Below are 20,021 nucleotides of genomic sequence, written 5' to 3' on the forward strand. Positions count from 1 at the left end.
CAATAATGATGTCGAAGCCAAGTGAATCCCAGGAGTCTAAGGCTTATCTGGTGAGAAGAGCAGCATGGATAATGCCATTTTGGACTTGGAATGGAAGACTGTCAGTATATATGGTTCCTAATGGCTTTGTGAATATTTTTTTCCTGTTTCAAACAGCAGGGTACCAGTTTCTAAATAAAGTTTTAAAAACCCACCTTCCTCTACAGTGGAGAGGAATGCCAGCTTTTTCATACATTTCCTGCCTGGAAGAAACCTCTGTGATTCAAAATATGTGCCATATTGGGGTAGCAATGATGGAGAATCTGCAGATGTGGACAGATGCATGTTTGTTCTACCACATTCTCTTCCTTCTTCCCACTGCATGCAATGCGCCTAGATGTATAACCTCCATTCTCACTTTGTGGAGATCGCCTTTCACCCTGTATAGAACTGGAAACCCCCTTCCCTGACAAATTTTGCGGTTTTGAAATGCTGTGCTTGTGATTTTGTGCATTTTGTACACTGCCTCTAGGCTTTGGCGTAGGCGAGGCATGAAACCCTAATAAATCATCTTCTCATCAGGAGCTGTGAAGTTGCCCCAAAAGACCTGCATGTGGGGTCACAATAACTGTTCTTAGGTTGACAGGGCAGACTCCTCCTCCCAACTTTAGAAAGGGAAATGATCCCCAACTGCACACACACACGTACATTCCTTACGGCCACTTCTTTGAAATCTGTTTACAAGCAAGCAGCCCATCAGCTAAAACCTCTCTCCCACCTACCCCCCAAGATCTTTATCGATTCTTCAGTGTTCAAAGCTTCAGAGCTTCAGAAAGACAGTGACCGGAGGCACCGCATCAGGAAAGCAACAGGAACAATATGTTGATCGAAATGCCCATCCGTTTGCGGGCAACCTTCATGTTACAGAAAGAGCTTTGCTTATCTGTAGGGAAGCCGGCGGTGGGTTGTCAATTCATTCAGAGAGGGGAAAGAGACCGACAGTGAGACAGATTGCTGGAGCCTTCGTACCATGGACAGCTCCTGGTACAGAGACGCTGGAGAATTTCCCCTTCCTCTTGCGTGTGTGTTAATAATAATAATAATAATAATAATAATAATAATAATAATAATAATAATAATAATAATAATAATAATAATATCCTGCAGTCCACCCCCTATATTAGAAAAACGCCTCCAGCTCCTCCTCTCCCTTGGGAACAACCATCTCGATCCGAGCCCGGGAGATCTGACGTCAGGGATCGCTTTCGTCGTTTTGACGTGTCAAGCCCTCATTTCCATTCTGGCTGTGGCGGGTTGGAGTCCTGCTCAAGCATGAGCCGGGCAGAAACGGGCGACCTGTGATCGCAGCCAGGCACTTTCTTGAGAACAGCCAGCTCCTTCTCCACCCCCCGCCCCGCACCAGCCTTTCTCCTGATCGCATAGCAACCAGAGTGGGGAAGGAGTTTTCCACTCTTCCTCCTTTTTTTTTTGAAGCACGAATCCTGACTTCTCCAGTGCCTGACTCGATTCCTTGATCGATTCTCCTCGTTCTCTCCAAAGCGCCCGGTCCTCCTTCTTCCTCGCCGGCTGCCATGGAGAGGCGAGGCTGGGCAGGGCGCAGCGCGGCCGTGGCTTTGCTGGCTGCCTGGAGCGCAGCCGTCCTGCTGGCCCGGGCGGAGAGGCAGTTCGTCAACGAGTGGGCAGCCGAGATCCCGGGAGGTCCGGCGGCAGCCCAGGCCATTGCCGACGAGCTGCAGTATGAATTTCTGGGGCAGGTAAGGCTCCCCGCTTCCCTCCCCACTCCACCCCTCTCCCACCCCATTGCGCAAAGAAGGCAAGTTTGTTTCTCCCGCTTTCCCGAATAGGAACCGGGCGGCGCGCGTAATTGACAAGCGATGCCATTGACTAGCAGCTGGAGATAGTGGCTGTGCGCTAATGGCTCTGTTGCTGAGACAGAGCTACACACGTCACGTGCTCCTTTCTAGACACTGACTCCCTTAAGCAAGGAATTCTCATGCTATTATTATTATTATTATTATTAGGGAGTGGTAGGTGGGTTTCCTAGCTCAGGATGGCGAGTTCACCCTCCATATGGCAAACACAGTCTCCGGGGAAAGTCCTCAGAGTTCCCAAGCTTTCTCTCCTGCTACAGGATTCTTTGCTTTTCTACGCACACCACTGAATAATAATAATAATAATAATAATAATAAATTTAAACAGAGTTGAGGAAATGACTTTAGGGATAGCACACTCCCTTGCGTTCTGCGAGAGGTGGCTTTCTCGGGGACAATGCCAAACGGAGTGGAATCGGCAGCAGGCGCTGGGAATTGCAACTCAGGGGAGACGAGAAATGCTTCCTCCTTTGCATTAACCCCTACAGCTCCCCAAGGCGAAGGTGGAATGCCTTTAGCTGGGGTTCCAACCTCAGGATCCGTTTCAATTGCCAGGATTGAAACGAGAGAGAATTCAACAATCGAGAGAATTCATAATTCCCCAGGGATGGGTGAAGCAGTATGCAGAAGGAGGATGCGTGTGCAGAGTACTTCCCCCATCCTTCTGAGTAACCACGGACATCTGGGTTTATGCAGGAGGAAGCCGTCATTCCGTGGAGCGAGCTTTCAGACAAAGAATGAGCTCTGTCTTTCTTTCTTCCCTCCCTCCTCTTTTGATAAAGTTCTACCAGCCCAGAGCATTGAAACCACTTGCCGTTTCTTTCCGCAAACCCTCTGCTCTTAGGGACATATTTGTGCCTCCGTGGTTTGGTGAAGGTGCCATGTGGATTGAGCAAAAGCAATCCTACACTGTATCCTAAAAGTTAACAGCGCCAGGTGTTTTCCACAATCTCCTCTCCCTTCCCTTCCCTCCAGCACACCTCCTCCCCCCGTCTGTCATGCCATGACGTCACTGTTGTCAGGGATGAGTAACTTCATTTACGTAATAGCAACCTTGCCCCGTTATCTAATTGTAGAGTTTCCTACCTGTATCCTGTACCCCAGCAGTTGACTCCAGTAGTGCAGAAACCAAACCCCTCTGATCTGGTTTCTAAAGAAACAGCCTAATATGTCTGTGTGTTAGTCCAGTGATGCAGAGCACGGAGAGGGTGGAGATCAAAGTCTAACATCTGCTTTCTCTTTTATGATCCTCACTTACCTCTTATGCTTGAAACAAGCTCCGTTGTCACTGCTGGAAGCAAATTTAACTCCCCGCGCCCCCATAAAGGTGGTGCTGACGAACTGCTGAGCTGGCAAATAGAAGTGCATAGGATCTGATTCACTGCTGTATCCTGTGTCCTTGTGTCAGCGACACAAGCCTACCCCAGCCTGTTACACAGCAGTGGGTGTTGACAATATTGCATTGGCAACGACTCAGACCACCCAATGAAGCAGAACAGAGTCACCCAGGAATACAGCGTATTTTAGAGATGAGCAATGAGGGGCAATGTAGCCCAGGCAGTGCTGTAGCTGGGGGGGGCTAGCCAGTTTTTTTTTTTTTTTTTTTGTCCCTGGTGAAACCTCCAGAGGAGCGCCATTGAGGCTTCCAGCCTGCCTGTGTGTGTGTGTGTGTGTGTGTGTGTGTACACAAATGTGTGTGGGGGGGTGCCAAACTGGGTCTTTGATCTGGGTGAAATAAAGCCTAGTTTTGCCCCTGAGTCCAGGTCCAGAGACCATGTGATGAGCTTTTGTACCCCAATCGAGTCAGCTACTTTGGCACAATCTAGTGCAGTGAGCTGTTGCAAAGAGATTGCAACTGATAGGGAGTGTGGCAGAGTTAAATGACCCCCTTGTTTTGCAGAGGGTTCTCTCTACCTGAGAATAAGCCACTGTGAATTTTTGTAGATATGCACATCTCATGGCCAGGTTTCCTATATACAAGATCAACTGATTCATAGGCACTTCGATACTCCCCTCCTGTCAGAACTTAATTTGAGTCAGCAAGTGTCTCTGATTCCATAGCCATAGCTCATCCCTGGAGCTTGTCAAGTAATAATAAAGAAAAGTCTGCCTTTCTTTTGCCACGTATATATCTTGATTTGGAAGACAGGCTTTCTAGCTCGGAGGGTGTTGCTCCAAGCCTGTCGAGAACCGCTTTGGCACCTCTCGTTTTAGAAATTTTGATTTGTTTATTTTAAATATTTCCGCCTTGCTAAATTTCCCAAAGATCTAAACACGGATAATACATGGGAGTTGCTGTTTGTAATGCATTTGGAATTCAAGTAGGAATTTGCAAGCACTCTAATGAAGATGTGTAGCACTTAGATTGCTGCTGCATTAAATGGGAGGCGGTAATGTTGTTCTGAGATGAAGCTAACAGGGGTGACATGTTATATGGCCCAGGTCCTAGTGCTGTAAATATGGTGCTGGCTGCCATCAGCAGTAAACCACTTCCACGTGGTAGGAGCTCCACAACACAGCCGCAACACCTATAACTGGCTCTGGCAAATGTTTGCCAGATCCACTGGGGGCAGTGGCCCTAGCATGGCTATTTACTAACCGCTGGCAGGCTTATATGAGTGGCTACCTGGAGCCCCAGAAGTGATTTCAGTGGCAACCAACCTGTGTTCATACTGCCTGAATCAGGCAACAGTTGTAGCTCTAGGAGCTCACATTTCCTGTCCCAATTAAAAACCCGGTAATAATTGTTGCTGAGCAGAACTGAAACTCAGCTCATTTAGTGCTTAACAGAAGGCAGAATCACTCAAGCTCTTATCTCTGTTTTAACACTTCCTGTATTATGCCACTAGCTGGGTAGTTTCTAGGCATGCATTGATCACCTCTCCTCCATCTAGATTTCCACATGATTCCTAACATTTGCTCATAATTGCATTTAAATGGCTGGAGTCTACGACCTGCTACTGTTGCGGCCAATGTGCCAGGAATTTTAAAACAGAACCACGCATGCCAGGCCATTAGAACCCAACAAATAGGAGTTATGTTTCTGGTGCCACCTAAGCAAAGGGAATTAGATCTCCATCCATGCTGATTTAGACCTGCTTTTCTGCCCAAGTAAATGTCCTCTCAAAAATCTGCATATCCATGTAACATGAGTTCCAACTGCCAGAACACAAAGTAGGAAAAATGAGGATTCTAAGCAAGCCAGAATTTGTAAGGCTGCTGCACAAGATCACTGTGGCATTGCTGAAGCAGGCTATTTCAGCAGAACAATGCAAACAAAACTACTGTAGACATTTCTACCAATTATCATTTCGGTGATGATCACTTGGTAATTAGAAGTGGAGGGCACTGAACATGTTGCACTCAGGCCGACAGCGATTCCATATATCATTCGCTCTAATATCCCAGAGATGAGCAAGACGACTATATACGGGGGGAAATCAATGTTACAGAGAAAGAATGGGAAATGATGAAATGAGCTGTGGGGAATCCAAGAAGTGCTGTCTAATGAAATCCAGAGCAAGGCCATTGGATAAGAGAAAAGCGAGGAAGACAGAGTGGAATACATCATGAGGTGGCCGTGCTCTGCCTCCACAGTTGGAGTCAGCATTGCTTCTGAGTACCAGCTGCTGCGAAAGGGAAGCAGGTGGCGCTGTGGTCTAAACCACTGAGCCTAGGGATTGCCAATCGGAAGATTGGCAATTCGAATCCCTACAACAGGGTGAGCTCCCGTTGCTCGGTCCCTGCTCCTGCCAGCCTAGCAGTTCAAAAGCACGTCAAAGTGCAAGTAGATAAATAGGTACCACTCCGGTGGGAAGGTAAACGGCGTTTCCATGTGCTGCTCTGGTTCACCAGAAGCGGCTTAGTCATGCTGGCCACATGACCCGGAAGCTGTACACCAGCTCCCTCGGCCAATAAAGCGAGATGAGCGCCGGAACCCCAGAGTCGTCTGCGACTGAACCTAACGGTCAGGGGTCCCTTTACCTTTACCAGCAGCTGCAAACCCCAGAAGGGGAGGGTGTTCTTTTACTCATGTCCTGCTTCTGGGTTTCCCACAGGTATCTAGGAGCCATGGTGGGACAGGAAGCTGGGCTAGAGGGGCCTGTATCCTGTTTTATGTGATATTTATTTATTTATTTATTTATTCTAATTTACATTTCAAAATATTCATTTAGACAACCTTAAATCTATTACTTCCCTTCTTTTCTTTCCGTGGTTCATTTTGCATACCACACACCCCTGCATAGTTTGCATGAACTAAACCGCTCAGTAATCCATTGCTACATCCATCAAAACTTATTTACACTGCTGAATTTATCTTAATGCTACCAGCGTTTTTAAATGAACACAATTTTCACCCACATATTCAGTAAACATTTTCCAGTCTTCTTTAAACGTATGTTCTTCTTGTTCTCTTATTCTATATGTTAAATCTGCAAGCTGCGCGTACTCCATCAGCTAAGTTGCCAGTCTTCTTTGGTTAGGACCTCGCTTCTTTTCCATTTGGGGGCTAGCAAAACATGGGCTGCAGTAGTAGCATACATAAATAAGCTTTTTTGACACCTGGGACTCCTTTGTGTTTGAATCCTTTCAGTTCCCTATCTATCTATCATCTATCATCTATTATCTATCATTATCTATCTATCATCTATCTATATCTATCTATCATCTATCTATCTATCTATCTATATCTATCTATCATCTATCTATCTATCTATCATCTATCTATCTATCATCTATCATCTATCATCTATCTATCATCTATCTATCTATCATCTATCTATCTATCTATCATCTATCTATCTATCTATCTATCTATCTATCTATCTATCTATCTATCTATCATCTATCATCTATCTATCATCTATCATCTATCTATCTATCATCTATCTATCATCTATCATCTATCATCTATCTATCTATCTATCTATCTATCTATCTATCTATCTATCTATCATCTATCTATCTATCATCTATCTATCTATCATCTGTCTGTCCATCTGGAACTGAAAAGATTCAAACAGGGTCTGATGAGGAGAAGCCTTGGCAAATGAAGGTAGGCAAATGCATTTACATGTCCTCAGCCTTTGTTTTGGTTGAGGATAAGGATGGAGAAATCCTATGCTCTAAACAAAAAGCACCTAACAGTTAATCGTCTGTACACATAGATGGGTAATAGAGTTGGAACCTATTTGTTCCTTTTAATTCTAAGAAAAATCCTGTCCTCTGTGCATATTTTCAACACATTGCTCTATTCAAGACACATTACTATTAGTTTAAAAACAGTGTATGTTGACAATTATTCATGTGTTTAATTGCTTGGAAAATATTGGTGGAGACACAGTTCTGTTCCCACAGTCTTTGCACTTCTGCTTTTGAATAAATATTTTATCCAGCAAAATTTAATGTTCTTATATTTGAAGCATTTCTGGGAAATTCCAATTATCCGTTGCTATTGACTGTTTGCTCCCTGTGGGAAAATATCTCAGAAATCATCCTGTGTATTGCAGATTGGATCACTTGAAAATCATTATCTATTTAGACATAAGAGCCATCCTAGAAGGTTGCGAAGGAGTGCTACTCACATCACAAAAAGACTCTTGGATGATCAACGCGTAAGTATTGCATTTGCAGTTTCCCGGAGATTGCAAAACTGAATACACTTACAAGGGAATGAGCCCCCATGAACCCAGATGGGCTTACTTCTGAGCAAACTTACATAGGATTGCAGTCTCCTCTGGCCTTTAATTTATTTATTAAATTCATATCTCCCCTTTCCTCAAGGAGATTAAGGGATTGCCTATGGTTCTCTTCAACCATTTTTATCCCTACAACAATCTTGTAAGGTAGTTAGGCTGAGATACACTGTCTGGCTCAAAGTTACATGGGGAGGTCCACAGCTGTCACAAGTTTGCTCTGTCGGTGTCAAATGGCTCCCCCCACCCTTAGTTTAAGGTACAGAAGCTGACTGGACCAGCAGTTGAATCTTAGGCCCCAAGTTTACCATGATACCACTTTAAACAGTCATGGTTTCTCCCAAAGAACCCCAGGAATTGTAGTTTGTTATGTGTCCTGAGAGTTGTTAGGAGACCTCTATTCCACTCTATTCCATTTCAGTTCCCAGAGTTACCTGGGATTGCTTGTTGAACTACTCTAGAAACAGCAGCTCTATGGTGGGAATATAAGTCTAACAAATCGCAGAACTCTTAAAAAACTACAGTTCCTAGGATTCTATGGAGGGAGCCATGAGTGTTTAAAGTGACACGAAACTCCTTTAAATGTTGCAGATAGGGCCTTATTTCAGCTCTGGCAATGGGATGTTATCCTCCACAGCACTTGAGGGCTTAGCAGATGCCCAACAGGCTGTGTGGCACATACACCTCTGATTTTCGACAGGTGGAAGTGACCAGGTGGTTCAGGGGAGCTGCTTCCTCCTGGTATCTGCTGCCTAATGGTAGGGCCAGCCCTGAACATAGGAGAGTGAAGCAGACTGCTGAAATTTATGGCAAGTAGATAATGTTTGCATAGTAGGGCTATTGTTGCCTCATGGTGTCAATATCAAGATTTGCCCCACAAAAGGGTGAAAAATATAATCATCAGAAATTTTGGGGTTCATTGAGGAACTAGCCCAAGGGGAGTCTGTGGAAATTGGCAACACTCAACAACTTGCCAAAAAACAACAACTTTTGTGTCTGGGTTGTCATTTTTGAAATATGGCAATGCTACTTAAAATGCAACAGATTCCTTGCTTTTTAAAGAAAACAAAAGGTGAAGGAAGAGGGAAATTGTGATGACAGTGCAAATTCTAAGAAGCAAAGTGTTAGCAAATGAGAAGGTCCAGATCTTGATGTAGAATCTTGGCCAGCAGTTTGACAACTGGCTACTGGAATTATGTACTTAGGAAACAAGACAAGAAGCAGATGTGTGTCAGATAACAAAGGGCAACATAGACCAGCTGATTGTTGATATCTTAGTTCTTGGTATAGCCACTGGGAAATCAATTGGGTGTATGTTCTTTTGTTCACACCACAGCAGCTTCTCTGTCGTGTCTCTCTACACCGGGGGTGTAACCTGCAACAGCCTACAAAGTGAAGAGTGTTCACACCACACCAGATGTCTTGGTGGCATCGTCATCAGACATGATGGCAATCGCTCACATCCTTTGAGCATTCTCAGCAACTCTTTCCCCCTTCCCAGTTCAGTTCAGAATTGGATTCAGCCAACTGAGTTCTCTCATGTTGGGGCGAGGGGGAGAAGCTTTGTGTATACTGGATTCTATCCTATGCCCACTTTGAGCCCAACTGTGCTCCCAATTACATCACCAGCAGCCCAACTGGGTATGAATCCCCTCCTTACATTGTGAGACACAAACCTAATTGCCTGACTAATGCAGAAGTCTGCTGTTTCTGTTTGCTGAGTCAGTGGCAGAGACAGAGTGAGATCTCTGCCTCCTCTCTCCCCTCTTTATCTCCTACCCACTCCTTCCTCTTTGGTTCTTGAAATACCGCTATGCCAAATTGCAGGCCCTAGGAATGCCGGGATATGCAGGTTTTGTGACATCCCTGTGCTAGCATTTCAAGTACGAAGGTGAAAGGAAACGAAAGGGAGTAAGACTTTCCTTGCTGCCATCACTGCAGCCACAGCCAGATATATAGGTAGGAAGAGAAGTTCTTTTTCAGCTTGGATTGTAACCTGAGCCGCCAAAGAACTATGGGGCTGGGGTGATTGGTTCAGGTCAGTATATTCTAGTGTGCTTTACAGGCATGGCAGATTTGCCTTCCAAACTGCATCATTGCAATGTTCATTGGCATCAATGTTTTCCATGTGAAATTTGGTGCTACACATGAAATAATCAGCAGGGAGATCCACTTTGCATAATGGGAATGGGTGTCAGTTAAGTAACCTGCCCTCTGCCCCCTCAAACAACTATCTGTCGAAAATGAGCACTTATCAGAATGTGGTCCTCCAGGCTTTGTAAATGCAACGGCTTGGTTGCAGAATTTGTTTTCCGTATTAGAGGTCAACTCTGACATGTGTGCAGTGCAATATTAATTACATTTGCACTAGCAGCAGCTGCTAAAGAAGGCCAGCTTCCTGGCTCTTGCTACAACCTTTTGCAAACAGGGTTATGCCTAATCTGCAAGGATATATTACAACATGAAATAGAGCATGCCTGTCTTGTGATTTAATGCAAATACCCTTTGCTGGGATAGTTCAGTTGGTAGAGCAGGCTTGAATTACCTTTTAGAAAGAAAATACAGTATGTTGAGTTAGAATCATTTAATATAATTTCCTAAAGTAATAAATCACCATATGCCAAGACTAAACAACAACAACCCAGCAACCTAAAAAAAAATAAAAATAATTATACCTATCTTCCAGTAAGTAGGATGCTCTTAATGCTTCCATAGACAGACATGCTAAATTAAATAGGGTGTAGTCCTCTGTCATTAATGCTCTTATTCTATTATATATCATTATTAGATGTGATCTAATAGTAACAGTTTTCTTAATATGGAGATTTGCAATGAGATGTAGTTACAGGGCCAGGTGGAAGAGCATATGGACTGTGAATAAACAACTTTGATACTGGTATAACAAGAGAGTATATCTCCCACATTCACTGCTATAATTGTTTTTAGTTCACACAGCTAAATGTTAAACTGTAGCTCATGGATAAGGTTTTTTTATACATATGAGTGAGTCTTGTTGCTTAAAAAAGGAGAGAAATCATTTTCTATTACTGATGTGCCAAAAACCTGTATGCCTGTTTCTCAAAAAGAAAAAAGGAAAAAAGCTTTCTTCCCCTGTGAAAGAGGATTCTGTTTTTCTACTTCACTTTTGGAGTGCTTTAGAATTTCAGCAGCTGTGTTATCATTGCAAGGTTGATCTGGGTACTTTTCTTTCCATTAAATATTTCTCCAGTTCTCAGCAGCCTCCCCAGTGGTTTGCACTTCCAGGTCTAGAAAAGTCCCATGGACATCATCCCTGGATTTTAATTAAAGTTGGGAAGCTGGAGAGGCTGTGGAGATCAGTGTGCTTGTTGATGTTGTTTTTAAGGGAAGTTCTTCCTTTTACCTTTATATATATATATATATATATATATATATATATATATATATATATATCCACAGTGATTTCTCTACAATTAAAAAAAGACATAAATGTTGTGAGTCTAAAATGCACCTCTGAGATTCTTAGGAAAGGGGTGGGATAAAAATGCAATAAAAATAGTTTGGTGCACTAATACTACTACTACTAATAATAATAATAATGATAATAATAATAAACTCAAGGTTCTTTATAGATGTTGCTATTGGCAAATATATTCCAGGTGTCTTGGGCAGAACAACAGTATGAAAAGAAGAGAAGTAAGCGTTCGGTATTGCGGGACTCAGCAGAAAATCTTTTCAATGACCCCATGTGGAATCAACAATGGTATCTGGTAAGAGCTTGCATTTATATGTAGACTCTACATGTCTTAAGAAAAGTCAAAAGTCATCTATGAGCTGCGGTGCAACCATTTAGGCTGCAATCCTAAACACCCTTCATAGGGAGCAAGTACCATTGCACTGAACCGAGTGGGACTTACTTTTGAGTAACAATCCATAGGATTGTACTGTATGAGACATGCAAGGTATTCAACTCTTGACAAGCAATTTTCTACTCCTTCTACTCTCGGCTTCCAAATTATAAAATTAAGAGCATAGGGCACAAGAACTTTTGCAAAATGTTTTCACCTTTTGAGATGGATTTTTCTTTTCTCTAATAAGTTTCTTATTGCTCATGTAACTGGCCACTGGCTACCAACTATTCCCCCCCCCACACACACATTCAGGTTCTGAAAATGGAAAATTCAACAGCTATCAAAGAACAGACTGGTGGTTTGGAATAAACTCTCGACTGCAATTGTTAGAATAAAATGCATTGAACTTGCAATCAGAAGCAAACTAAGGGAGCAGGAAGGCACTTCCACTCACACATTGGGGGGCGCAATTTCTGCCAACTCCATCAGCAGCCCATTGTGCCATACCCCACACTCTGTGTTTGCTACTGTGATACAGAGAATGGGAAATCCCATCCCACAAGTGAGCATGGTTCCGACCCAACAGACATTATTTATGAGGAAAGAAGATCAGGCTACCAGGGTACAATTTACAGCATGCTTACTGGGAACCAAATCCCATTAAGTATGATATGACTTGTTTTTGCTTAAGATTGGGAAGTACATTGCAAGAATTATTGGGCATAATCCAAAGTTAAGCCCTGCTGATCTGACTGGAGAGGAGGAGAGCACATGCTTTGCAAGCACGAACTCCCAGGTTCAGTCCCCACCTTCTCCAGAAATATATATGAATGTATTATCCTTTATTTTTCCTAGCAAGACACAAGAATGACTCCGTCTCTGCCAAAATTGGATCTCCATGTTATCCCTGTGTGGCAAAAAGGGATTACTGGGAAAGGTGTTGTCGTAACAGTGCTTGATGATGGCTTGGAGTGGAACCACACCGACATTTATATTAACTATGTGAGTTTTATACTTCAGCAATCAATCAGTTATTATTTACCAATGGAGTGGCTAGACTCTTGGGGCTTGGATGTGGGAAATGAGTTTTATCTCCCTGCTCAGCAATGAGGCTCACTGGGTGACCTTCAAGTCACTCTCTCTCTGCCTGAACTGCCTCACGTAGGTACTGTGAGGATAAAAATGGAATCCTTCAATAAAGGCTAGGAGATTACAAAGACGACAAAGAAAGTTAAACAAATTAATATTGAACAATAGTTCAAGTGTCTCTCACGAGCTCGTGTGTGTGTAAATATAAAAAAACTGTTAGAAAAAAACTAACAGGAGTAGTCACTAAAATATATTATCAGTGCTATTTTTCTAGAAAAAGAGGTGCTGGAACTCACCATGAACACCTCCCTTGTTCTCTTAGAATGGCAATGGCATCTACCTGACAGGTGCCATAACTGAGTTCCGGCAACTTCCAGCTGAAGAAAAGCCCTGTATATTATCATGCTGCTGCAATTGCTAAATAAATAAATAAATAAATGGGGGGTGTTTTCAAAAAGTTAGAATTAATTTATCTCTGCTGCCTCAGCAATTTCAGAAGTGTTCTTTATCCATCCTCTTCCTTTGTTTCAACTTAGGATCCTGAGGCAAGTTATGATTTCAATGACAACGATCACGACCCATTTCCTAGATATGACCCAACAAATGAAAACAAGTGAGTAACGACTTGCTGTTTCTCTCTTTAATATATGCTGCTGACAATCTCTGCCAAACAAATCTTGGTAGTTGACCATTGGTGAACTTTGGCCACTTTCATAATATGTACGGTGCTATTTAAATGAGCCAGCACAGGGGTGGGAAACCATTTTTCTGCTGAGGACTGCATGATGGCTGTCAGCAGGGATTGAGCCAAAACTGAGTGTGAGCAGATCCAAAAGTGGATGGCTACACCCCTTGTTCTCCCTTTTTCTCCATATGAACCAACCCGGAACCTGCAATCATCATCCAAGGCCCTTCTTCATATGCCTCCTCCGTGAGAGGTCTGGAAGGTGGCAACACGAGAAGGGGCCTTTTCTGTGATGGCTCCCCACTTGTGGAATGCTCTCCCCAGGAAGGTTCACCTGGTACCTTCATTACATATCTTTAGGCGCAAGGCAAAACCATTCCATTTGCCCCAGGCCTTTGGCTAATTAAACAATCTATAGCCTTTAAACTCTTGGGGGGGAGTTATAGTTTTTGTTTGTTGCTGGACTACAATACCCATAATCCCTGGCTATTGGCCCTGCTATCTGGGGCTGATGAGAAATGTAGTCTAACATCATCCAGTTGCGGGCCACAGGTTCCCCACCTCTGTTCTAGCCAATCAAATAGTACAATATGGTTTTTCGGCAGGCTGGGCCTTGAACGATAGTTTGAGAAGTCCAGGGCAAGGAGAATTGGCTCATTTCAAACATGGAGTCCAGCTCAAGTAGTTGTTCCAAGCCAATTAGAAGGCCAGTTTGTAGTGACACAATAAGGAACTTACACGATGGTTCGCCAGCATCTATCAGGCAAAAATGATATTTCATTTACTACATGGATGCTCTTATAACAGAAATAATATCACCGGAGTAGACGGTTTTCAACGGATTAATGTTTCAAGCCTTTTGAAAATCCATCACTCGGCTTCTCTGCAGCAGTTATCGGCAATGGGAGACCATTATCCTCCAATTCAAATGGCATTATCTCTAAAATCTACCATTTCTGCATAACATCAGCTCTTTATTAATATGTAAATGGAATTCAGACTGGCAGCGTTCAACAGCTCAACTGCATACAAAGCTGTATTACTAAATAAGGCAGCTTTTCATCTACAGAAGGTGAGCAATCATATAGAACACATCATAGAAAACATGTCACCATTTACCCTGGGACTGGCAACAAGGACAAGCCATACATATAAATTCTGTTTTCTTCCTCCTAGATACCTTGGTATCTTGTGTACTGGAAACAAGGCAGGCTTTGCTTTATAGTATTTTCCTTTTTTCACTTGAGAAACTAAGTTTGCCCTTGGAATTAATTCATTAAAATCGGCTTATCATTCAAATGAACGGCAATGACAGTACAGTATCTGATCCTTGTGGGCTCCATGTGAATCTGATACATTCAAATGAATAATCATTCATAATAATAGTTGTAAATGATCGGTATGGACTTGTGGGTTTTGTTGCAGACATGGAACACGGTGTGCAGGAGAGATCGCCATGCAAGCCAACAACCTGAAATGTGGAGTAGGAGTTGCATACAATTCCAAAGTTGGGGGTAAGAATCCAACACAGAAATTCAGTTTTAATAGTGTTTCCTGCCCCTGATGTGCTCGAGGTCTAAGCAAAGGATGTGCTCGAGGTCTAAGTAAATGGAGCAACTTGCATTGTGAGACTGTATTATTAGAGGAAGTCTGTTATATGCAATGGCCATGCAGAAGGGCTGGAAAGTATTGCTACAAAAGTTGCATGCTATAGAAGGCTTATAACCTTTCCCCAGGGTCATTGCTCTATTTTATTTTAAGAGAAAATAATATATTCACTTAACCCTCATGTTTTTTTCTGCCTGTGCACCTGTGCAAGAATTAGGCTGCTAATATGCGCTTCTTCCTATCTCCCTTTAAAATGGGCTAAAATTCAGTTGTGAGGCTATACAATGCACTTTCACAAATGTGGAAGGGGCCATGTAAATGCTTCTCTGCACAGCCAAGAACTCGGCTCCTATGCCAAAGAGGAAAGGTCACAGTTAGGACTCCCAGTACCAGGCACAACTTGAAAGAAAAAGATCTTGTTCTAATGGGAAATAATAGGTTTTCTAATGGAAAATGCTTCTCTAATGATTCTGAAAGTGGCTTACTAATGGGAAAATTGGTGGAAATACTATTTTTTTAAAAAAAACCCAACCCCGTTGTGGATGTTTAAAAGATGAAAAAATAGTAGTCAGTCTAGTAATGTTAAATAAATATAAAAATGCAAAAATAATAATAATAAACAAATCTAGGTATGTTTTCCAAAACTCCTAAGTGCCATTTGTTCATGTCTAAGTGAAAGAGTAATACGGAAATAGATAGGGGCTTGTTTATGTTTTGCTTTTTAAATCTGAGAATGACAGGCATGTAGTTCAAATGCCTTGTCAAGAGTAATGTAGCCTGCAAAGTAAAAGATTTATTTTTTTTCTACACAGCTTTTCTCACAGTGTCATCAATCAAATTTCCCAATTACCTTGGTGGTGTCCAGGTCATTTGCTTGTCTTATGCTCAAATTGTATGCTAATGTTGTACAGCCCCTTTTTACCCACCCATCCGAATTTTAGAAATCTCGATTAACAGAGGATTCTGAAGCAGTACTAAAGGGGGCAGAAACATTGCTCTTTTTACATATATATAAAAAAATGAAAATGGGACAGTTGTAAGTGGAGCAGACAACTGTGCTGGCTGCTGTCACATTTGAATTCCTCTGAGTTAACAGCCTTCTCTCCTGCCTTGCAAGCTATCAATCATGCTACATTCCAATCTGACTTCATCAACCTGCTTCACACCTTTCTAACATCCTAAATGAAACAACTGCCTCTCAAGACAGAATTGGCCCAGTCATCAGAATGTGAGGCTGCTGATGAAAATGGTAGGAATAGCATGTCCCTATTTTCAGTGAAGAAATGTTGGAGAGTATGGAATTGAATCTCCTGCGTCAAATAAAGCCCTGGATCAGTCTTCCCCAACCTGGTGCCCCCTGGAAGTTTTGGACCACAACTCCCATTAGCCCATGTCAATTGTATTTTAGTTTGTTTCCCCACCCCACCCCCCAAAAAATTATTCATTTTATAACACAACTAAACAACACAAACAGAAAAACAGACAATACAAACAAATTCTTGTCTTATCCTTATTTTTTCTAAACATTGTTAGGTGAGCTTCCCCAAGTCCCCCCTATCTGAGTTTCATTTTACCTCATCTTTAGCAGTTTACATATATCATAATTTTTAACCATTTTTAATCAGACTTACTTTTACCATAAAAATCTTCACATTTTATCACTTACAAATAATACTATTTTAAAATACACTATCTTCTAATTCTAACCCTGCAGCCTATATCCACTTCCAAAGCTATTCTAGGATTTAAATATTAACATTTTTTTCAAATATTCTTTGAACTTCTTCCAATCTTCTTCCACCGTCTCTTCTCTCTGGTCTCGGAGTCTCCCAATCAGTTCAGCAAGTTCCATATAGTCCATCATCTTCATCTGCCATTCTTTGATAGTTGGTAAATCTTGTTTCTTCCAATTCTTCGCTGCCAATTGTATTTTAAAGCCCTGGCAGCTTATATTGGATAATAATATATTTCTATTCTATAGCGACAAGAAATGTTTCATAATACTAACGTTGAGAAAGCATGAAATAACCACTAGTTTGTCTCTGTCTCTGTCCGTCTCTCTGCTTTCTCACATTAAGGCATAAGAATGCTGGACGGAATAGTCACAGACGCCATAGAAGCAAGTTCAATCGGTTTCAGCCCAGATCATGTGGATATTTATAGTGCCAGTTGGGGCCCAAATGATGATGGGAAAACTGTTGAGGGACCTGGCCGTCTGGCACAGAAGGCTTTTGAATACGGCATCAAAAAGGTGAGGCCTCTTAACCGAGAAAATCACAGTATTTTTAAGCAGTTCATACATGTCAGGGTATAGGGCCTGGGAACTTGTTTCGTTCCAAGGAGCAGTATTTATGTGACTTGTTCCCTTGTTCTGCTGTTTTAGAAAAACTGGAACTGTTCTAGAGAAAAGTTGAGCAAGAGTGGCTGAATGCTTTTACATATCCTCCAACTTTCCTCAGATGAAAATAGGGACATTTCTCACCATCCCTGCCCCCAACTGACCCACCTCAACTCCCTATTTTTTGTCCACCCAGCACCCCAGCATTTCCTATCCTAGCAGTCCTACCACTGCTAAACCAATGGGACACAACACACATGCCCTCCACCATCTTGAGAAAACCCCTTAATCCCGATTCTATTTTATCATTTTCTTTCGTAGATTTACAAAAAGAAAAACACACACCAATAAATAAATTTTAGAGAGGCACAAGATTAGACACACAAAATATTTTTTTAAAAAATAAAAATCAAGACTCCTTGCACTTTGTTCCGCTTCTTCTTTCTTTCTAACCAGGGCAGCCCTGCCCTCTGCCTGCCCCTCAGAGCCACGGCGGCATGTGGGGCTGGACCTTAGTGGTAGCAGCCTCATCCTGGCTTGCTCTCCAGCAGCTGCTATGAGCTGTCCAAGGGAGGAGGCCAGCGGCAGTGGCCCTGGAGAGGCCATAGAGAGGCAACAGGATGCTCCCTCAGCCGCCACAGCCTCCGCCACTGCTGCCACTCAGGACAAACACCAGCTCATCTTCCTCCACAAGCGGTGGCAGCAGTGGTGAGGAAAATAGGGACATTCCAGGATCAAATGAGAAGTCAGGATGTCCCTGGAAAATCAGGGCACTTGGGGGGGGTGCTTTTAGACTCTAGGGCTCAGCTCAAGATCTCGATAGCAGCAGCCCACGTTGTCTTTCAGCTCGTTTCCTTGACTGCCTGTTTTGCTTCCAATACTAATGGGGGTCTTGTGTGTGCAAAGAGCTGCTATAAAATATTGATGGAAACTTTCTGCTTCATGAATATTGCATTTGTCTCTCTTTAACATGCCAAGATTTTATGCATTATTTTGTAATCCCATGGAGTAACTCAATCCAATTATAATTAAGATGGTGAGAATGCACATTGAGGGGGGAGAAATTCCGTCATGCTAGCTCTTTAGTCCAGCTAAAAATCATGCAAGCCTTTACTGGCATCTTTTTATTCATGCCTACCTATGAAATACACATATACCAAGCCAGCGCTGGGAGATCAGAGGGCCCAGGGCATGGTTGGTTGTAGTGTGTTTTGTTTGTGTGTGTTGGGGTGTGTGTGTTGCTGAGTCAAATTAACAATATCAGTTTGTATGCTGTTGGAGGGGACTGGTCATTACAGTGGTACCTCAGGTTACATACACTTCAGGTTACATACGCTTCAGGTTACAGACTCCGCTAACCCAGAAATAGTGCTTCAGGTTAAGAACTTTGCATCAGGATGAGAACAGAAATCGTGCTCCAGCGGCATGGCAGCAGCAGGAGACCCCATTAGCTAAAGTGGTGCTTCAGGTTAAGAACAGTTTCAGGTTAAGTACGGACCTCCAGAACGAAATAAGTACTTAACCCGAGGTACCACTGTATCTTGTTGGCCTGTATATGTAATAAAGGAAAATAATGTAGATTCTGAAGGTAACGATGCTGTTTGCTGATCCAGGAAGGAAGATCTGTTTGCATTGTACTAAAGGTGCTGACATGCATGACATGGGGGGGTCATTGTGTGCACATGATGTCACACATGCAACACACACATGTGACATCATGCTCATTGGGCGGAGGCCACAAAGCCCAATGAGGCCCTTTGCCACTGAGGGTAGCTCCAGGGGGGCCCCCCACCATTGTGGGGAGGCCTGGCAAGGTCCTCTGCTGTTGCAGGGAGGCCTGGCAGGGCCTGGCCCCTCAAGATTGGGATGCCTCAGCCCCATAGATTTGACACCTATGCATTATACCCACATAATGGTGCCCATCTGGGCCCATTTGAACAAATAGGATGCATCTTTTGATGTCAATGGGAATACTCAGCCACGTCCTAGTAGCACTTGCAATAAATCAGCTGTCTGGGATTAGATTTGAGCAGTGCTATTTTTCTAGAAAAAGAGGTGCTTTTCTAGAAAAAGAAGTGCCTCCCTTGTTCTCTTACAATGGCAATGGTGTCCACCTGAGAGATGTCGGAACTGAGTTCCAGCGACTTCCAGCTGAAAAATAAAAAGGCCTGAGTTTGAATAAGGGCCTGTGTATAAATCCAATGGAAGTTAATTGTATTTGCTTTTAATATATTGCTCCATTTTTGTAGTTTGCCTGTTGGCCCACATAGATCGCACCACAGGGAGCCCCATTTTAGCTGGCAGTAACAACTTGCATAGACATAGTTATGAAAGTGATCCATCAACAAATGTACAGAAAGCAACTTGGCTGCAAGGCAGTTTAGAAGACCAGCAGCCTTTCTAGTGCTTCACTTATCTTTTTCATAGTTATCACTACAGGAAGGTTATCTCTAGTATGGGGAAAGGTTCCAAAACAGGCAACCAAAGTGACCAAGAAGTTGGAGCTACTCCCTATTGAATTGGTGGGGTTTTTTATTTTTGCTTTTGCTTAGAAGGTGAAAAAGTGGATAAGGAGAAGTTTTCCTCCTTGCCTTATCCTTCTTAATTAATTGTGCCATGTCAGCCCTGGACTAGTGCATGGCCTCTGTTGTGGCCTATATGAGGGTGAGTAAACTGATTCTGAATCCTGGCAAGATGGAGGCATTGTGAGCGGGTGGCTCCTGAGTCAGGATAACTGATCAATGGCCTGCTTTGGGTGGGGTTGAATTCCCCCTGAAGGAGCAGGTACATAGTCTAGGGGTGCTCTTGGATTCATCTTTGTAGCTGGAGACCCAGCACAATGTTGCATTTTATTCATCACATGTTTGCTTGTTGCTCTGACTCAGGCATGGGGAGCCTTTTTCA

General features: G+C 42.9%; 1 protein-coding gene across 3 annotated transcripts in view; it reads left to right on the plus strand.

Moving 5' to 3' along the window:
- The first annotated feature begins 1,217 nt into the window (after nt 1-1,217).
- Nucleotides 1,218-20,021, plus strand: part of PCSK1 (proprotein convertase subtilisin/kexin type 1) — a 30,546-nt gene continuing 11,742 nt past the window's right edge. For 2 of the 3 annotated variants that reach the window (XR_014172961.1, XM_081930554.1), the window contains exons 1-7: nt 1,218-1,754; nt 7,382-7,486; nt 11,206-11,316; nt 12,253-12,399; nt 13,023-13,099; nt 14,597-14,685; nt 16,858-17,030. Coding sequence is in view for 2 of the 3 variants with exons in the window: in XM_081930554.1 (XP_081786680.1) it covers nt 1,572-1,754; nt 7,382-7,486; nt 11,206-11,316; nt 12,253-12,399; nt 13,023-13,099; nt 14,597-14,685; nt 16,858-17,030 (885 nt within the window). In the remaining variant the exon portion in view is untranslated. The remainder of the gene's footprint in view (nt 1,755-7,381; nt 7,487-11,205; nt 11,317-12,252; nt 12,400-13,022; nt 13,100-14,596; nt 14,686-16,857; nt 17,031-20,021) is intronic. The other variant, XM_081930555.1, reaches the window with a different exon arrangement.

Source organism: Podarcis melisellensis, assembly GCF_964234715.1.
Source record: "Podarcis melisellensis genome assembly, chromosome: 11".
NCBI classification, from domain to species: domain Eukaryota; kingdom Metazoa; phylum Chordata; class Lepidosauria; order Squamata; family Lacertidae; genus Podarcis; species Podarcis melisellensis.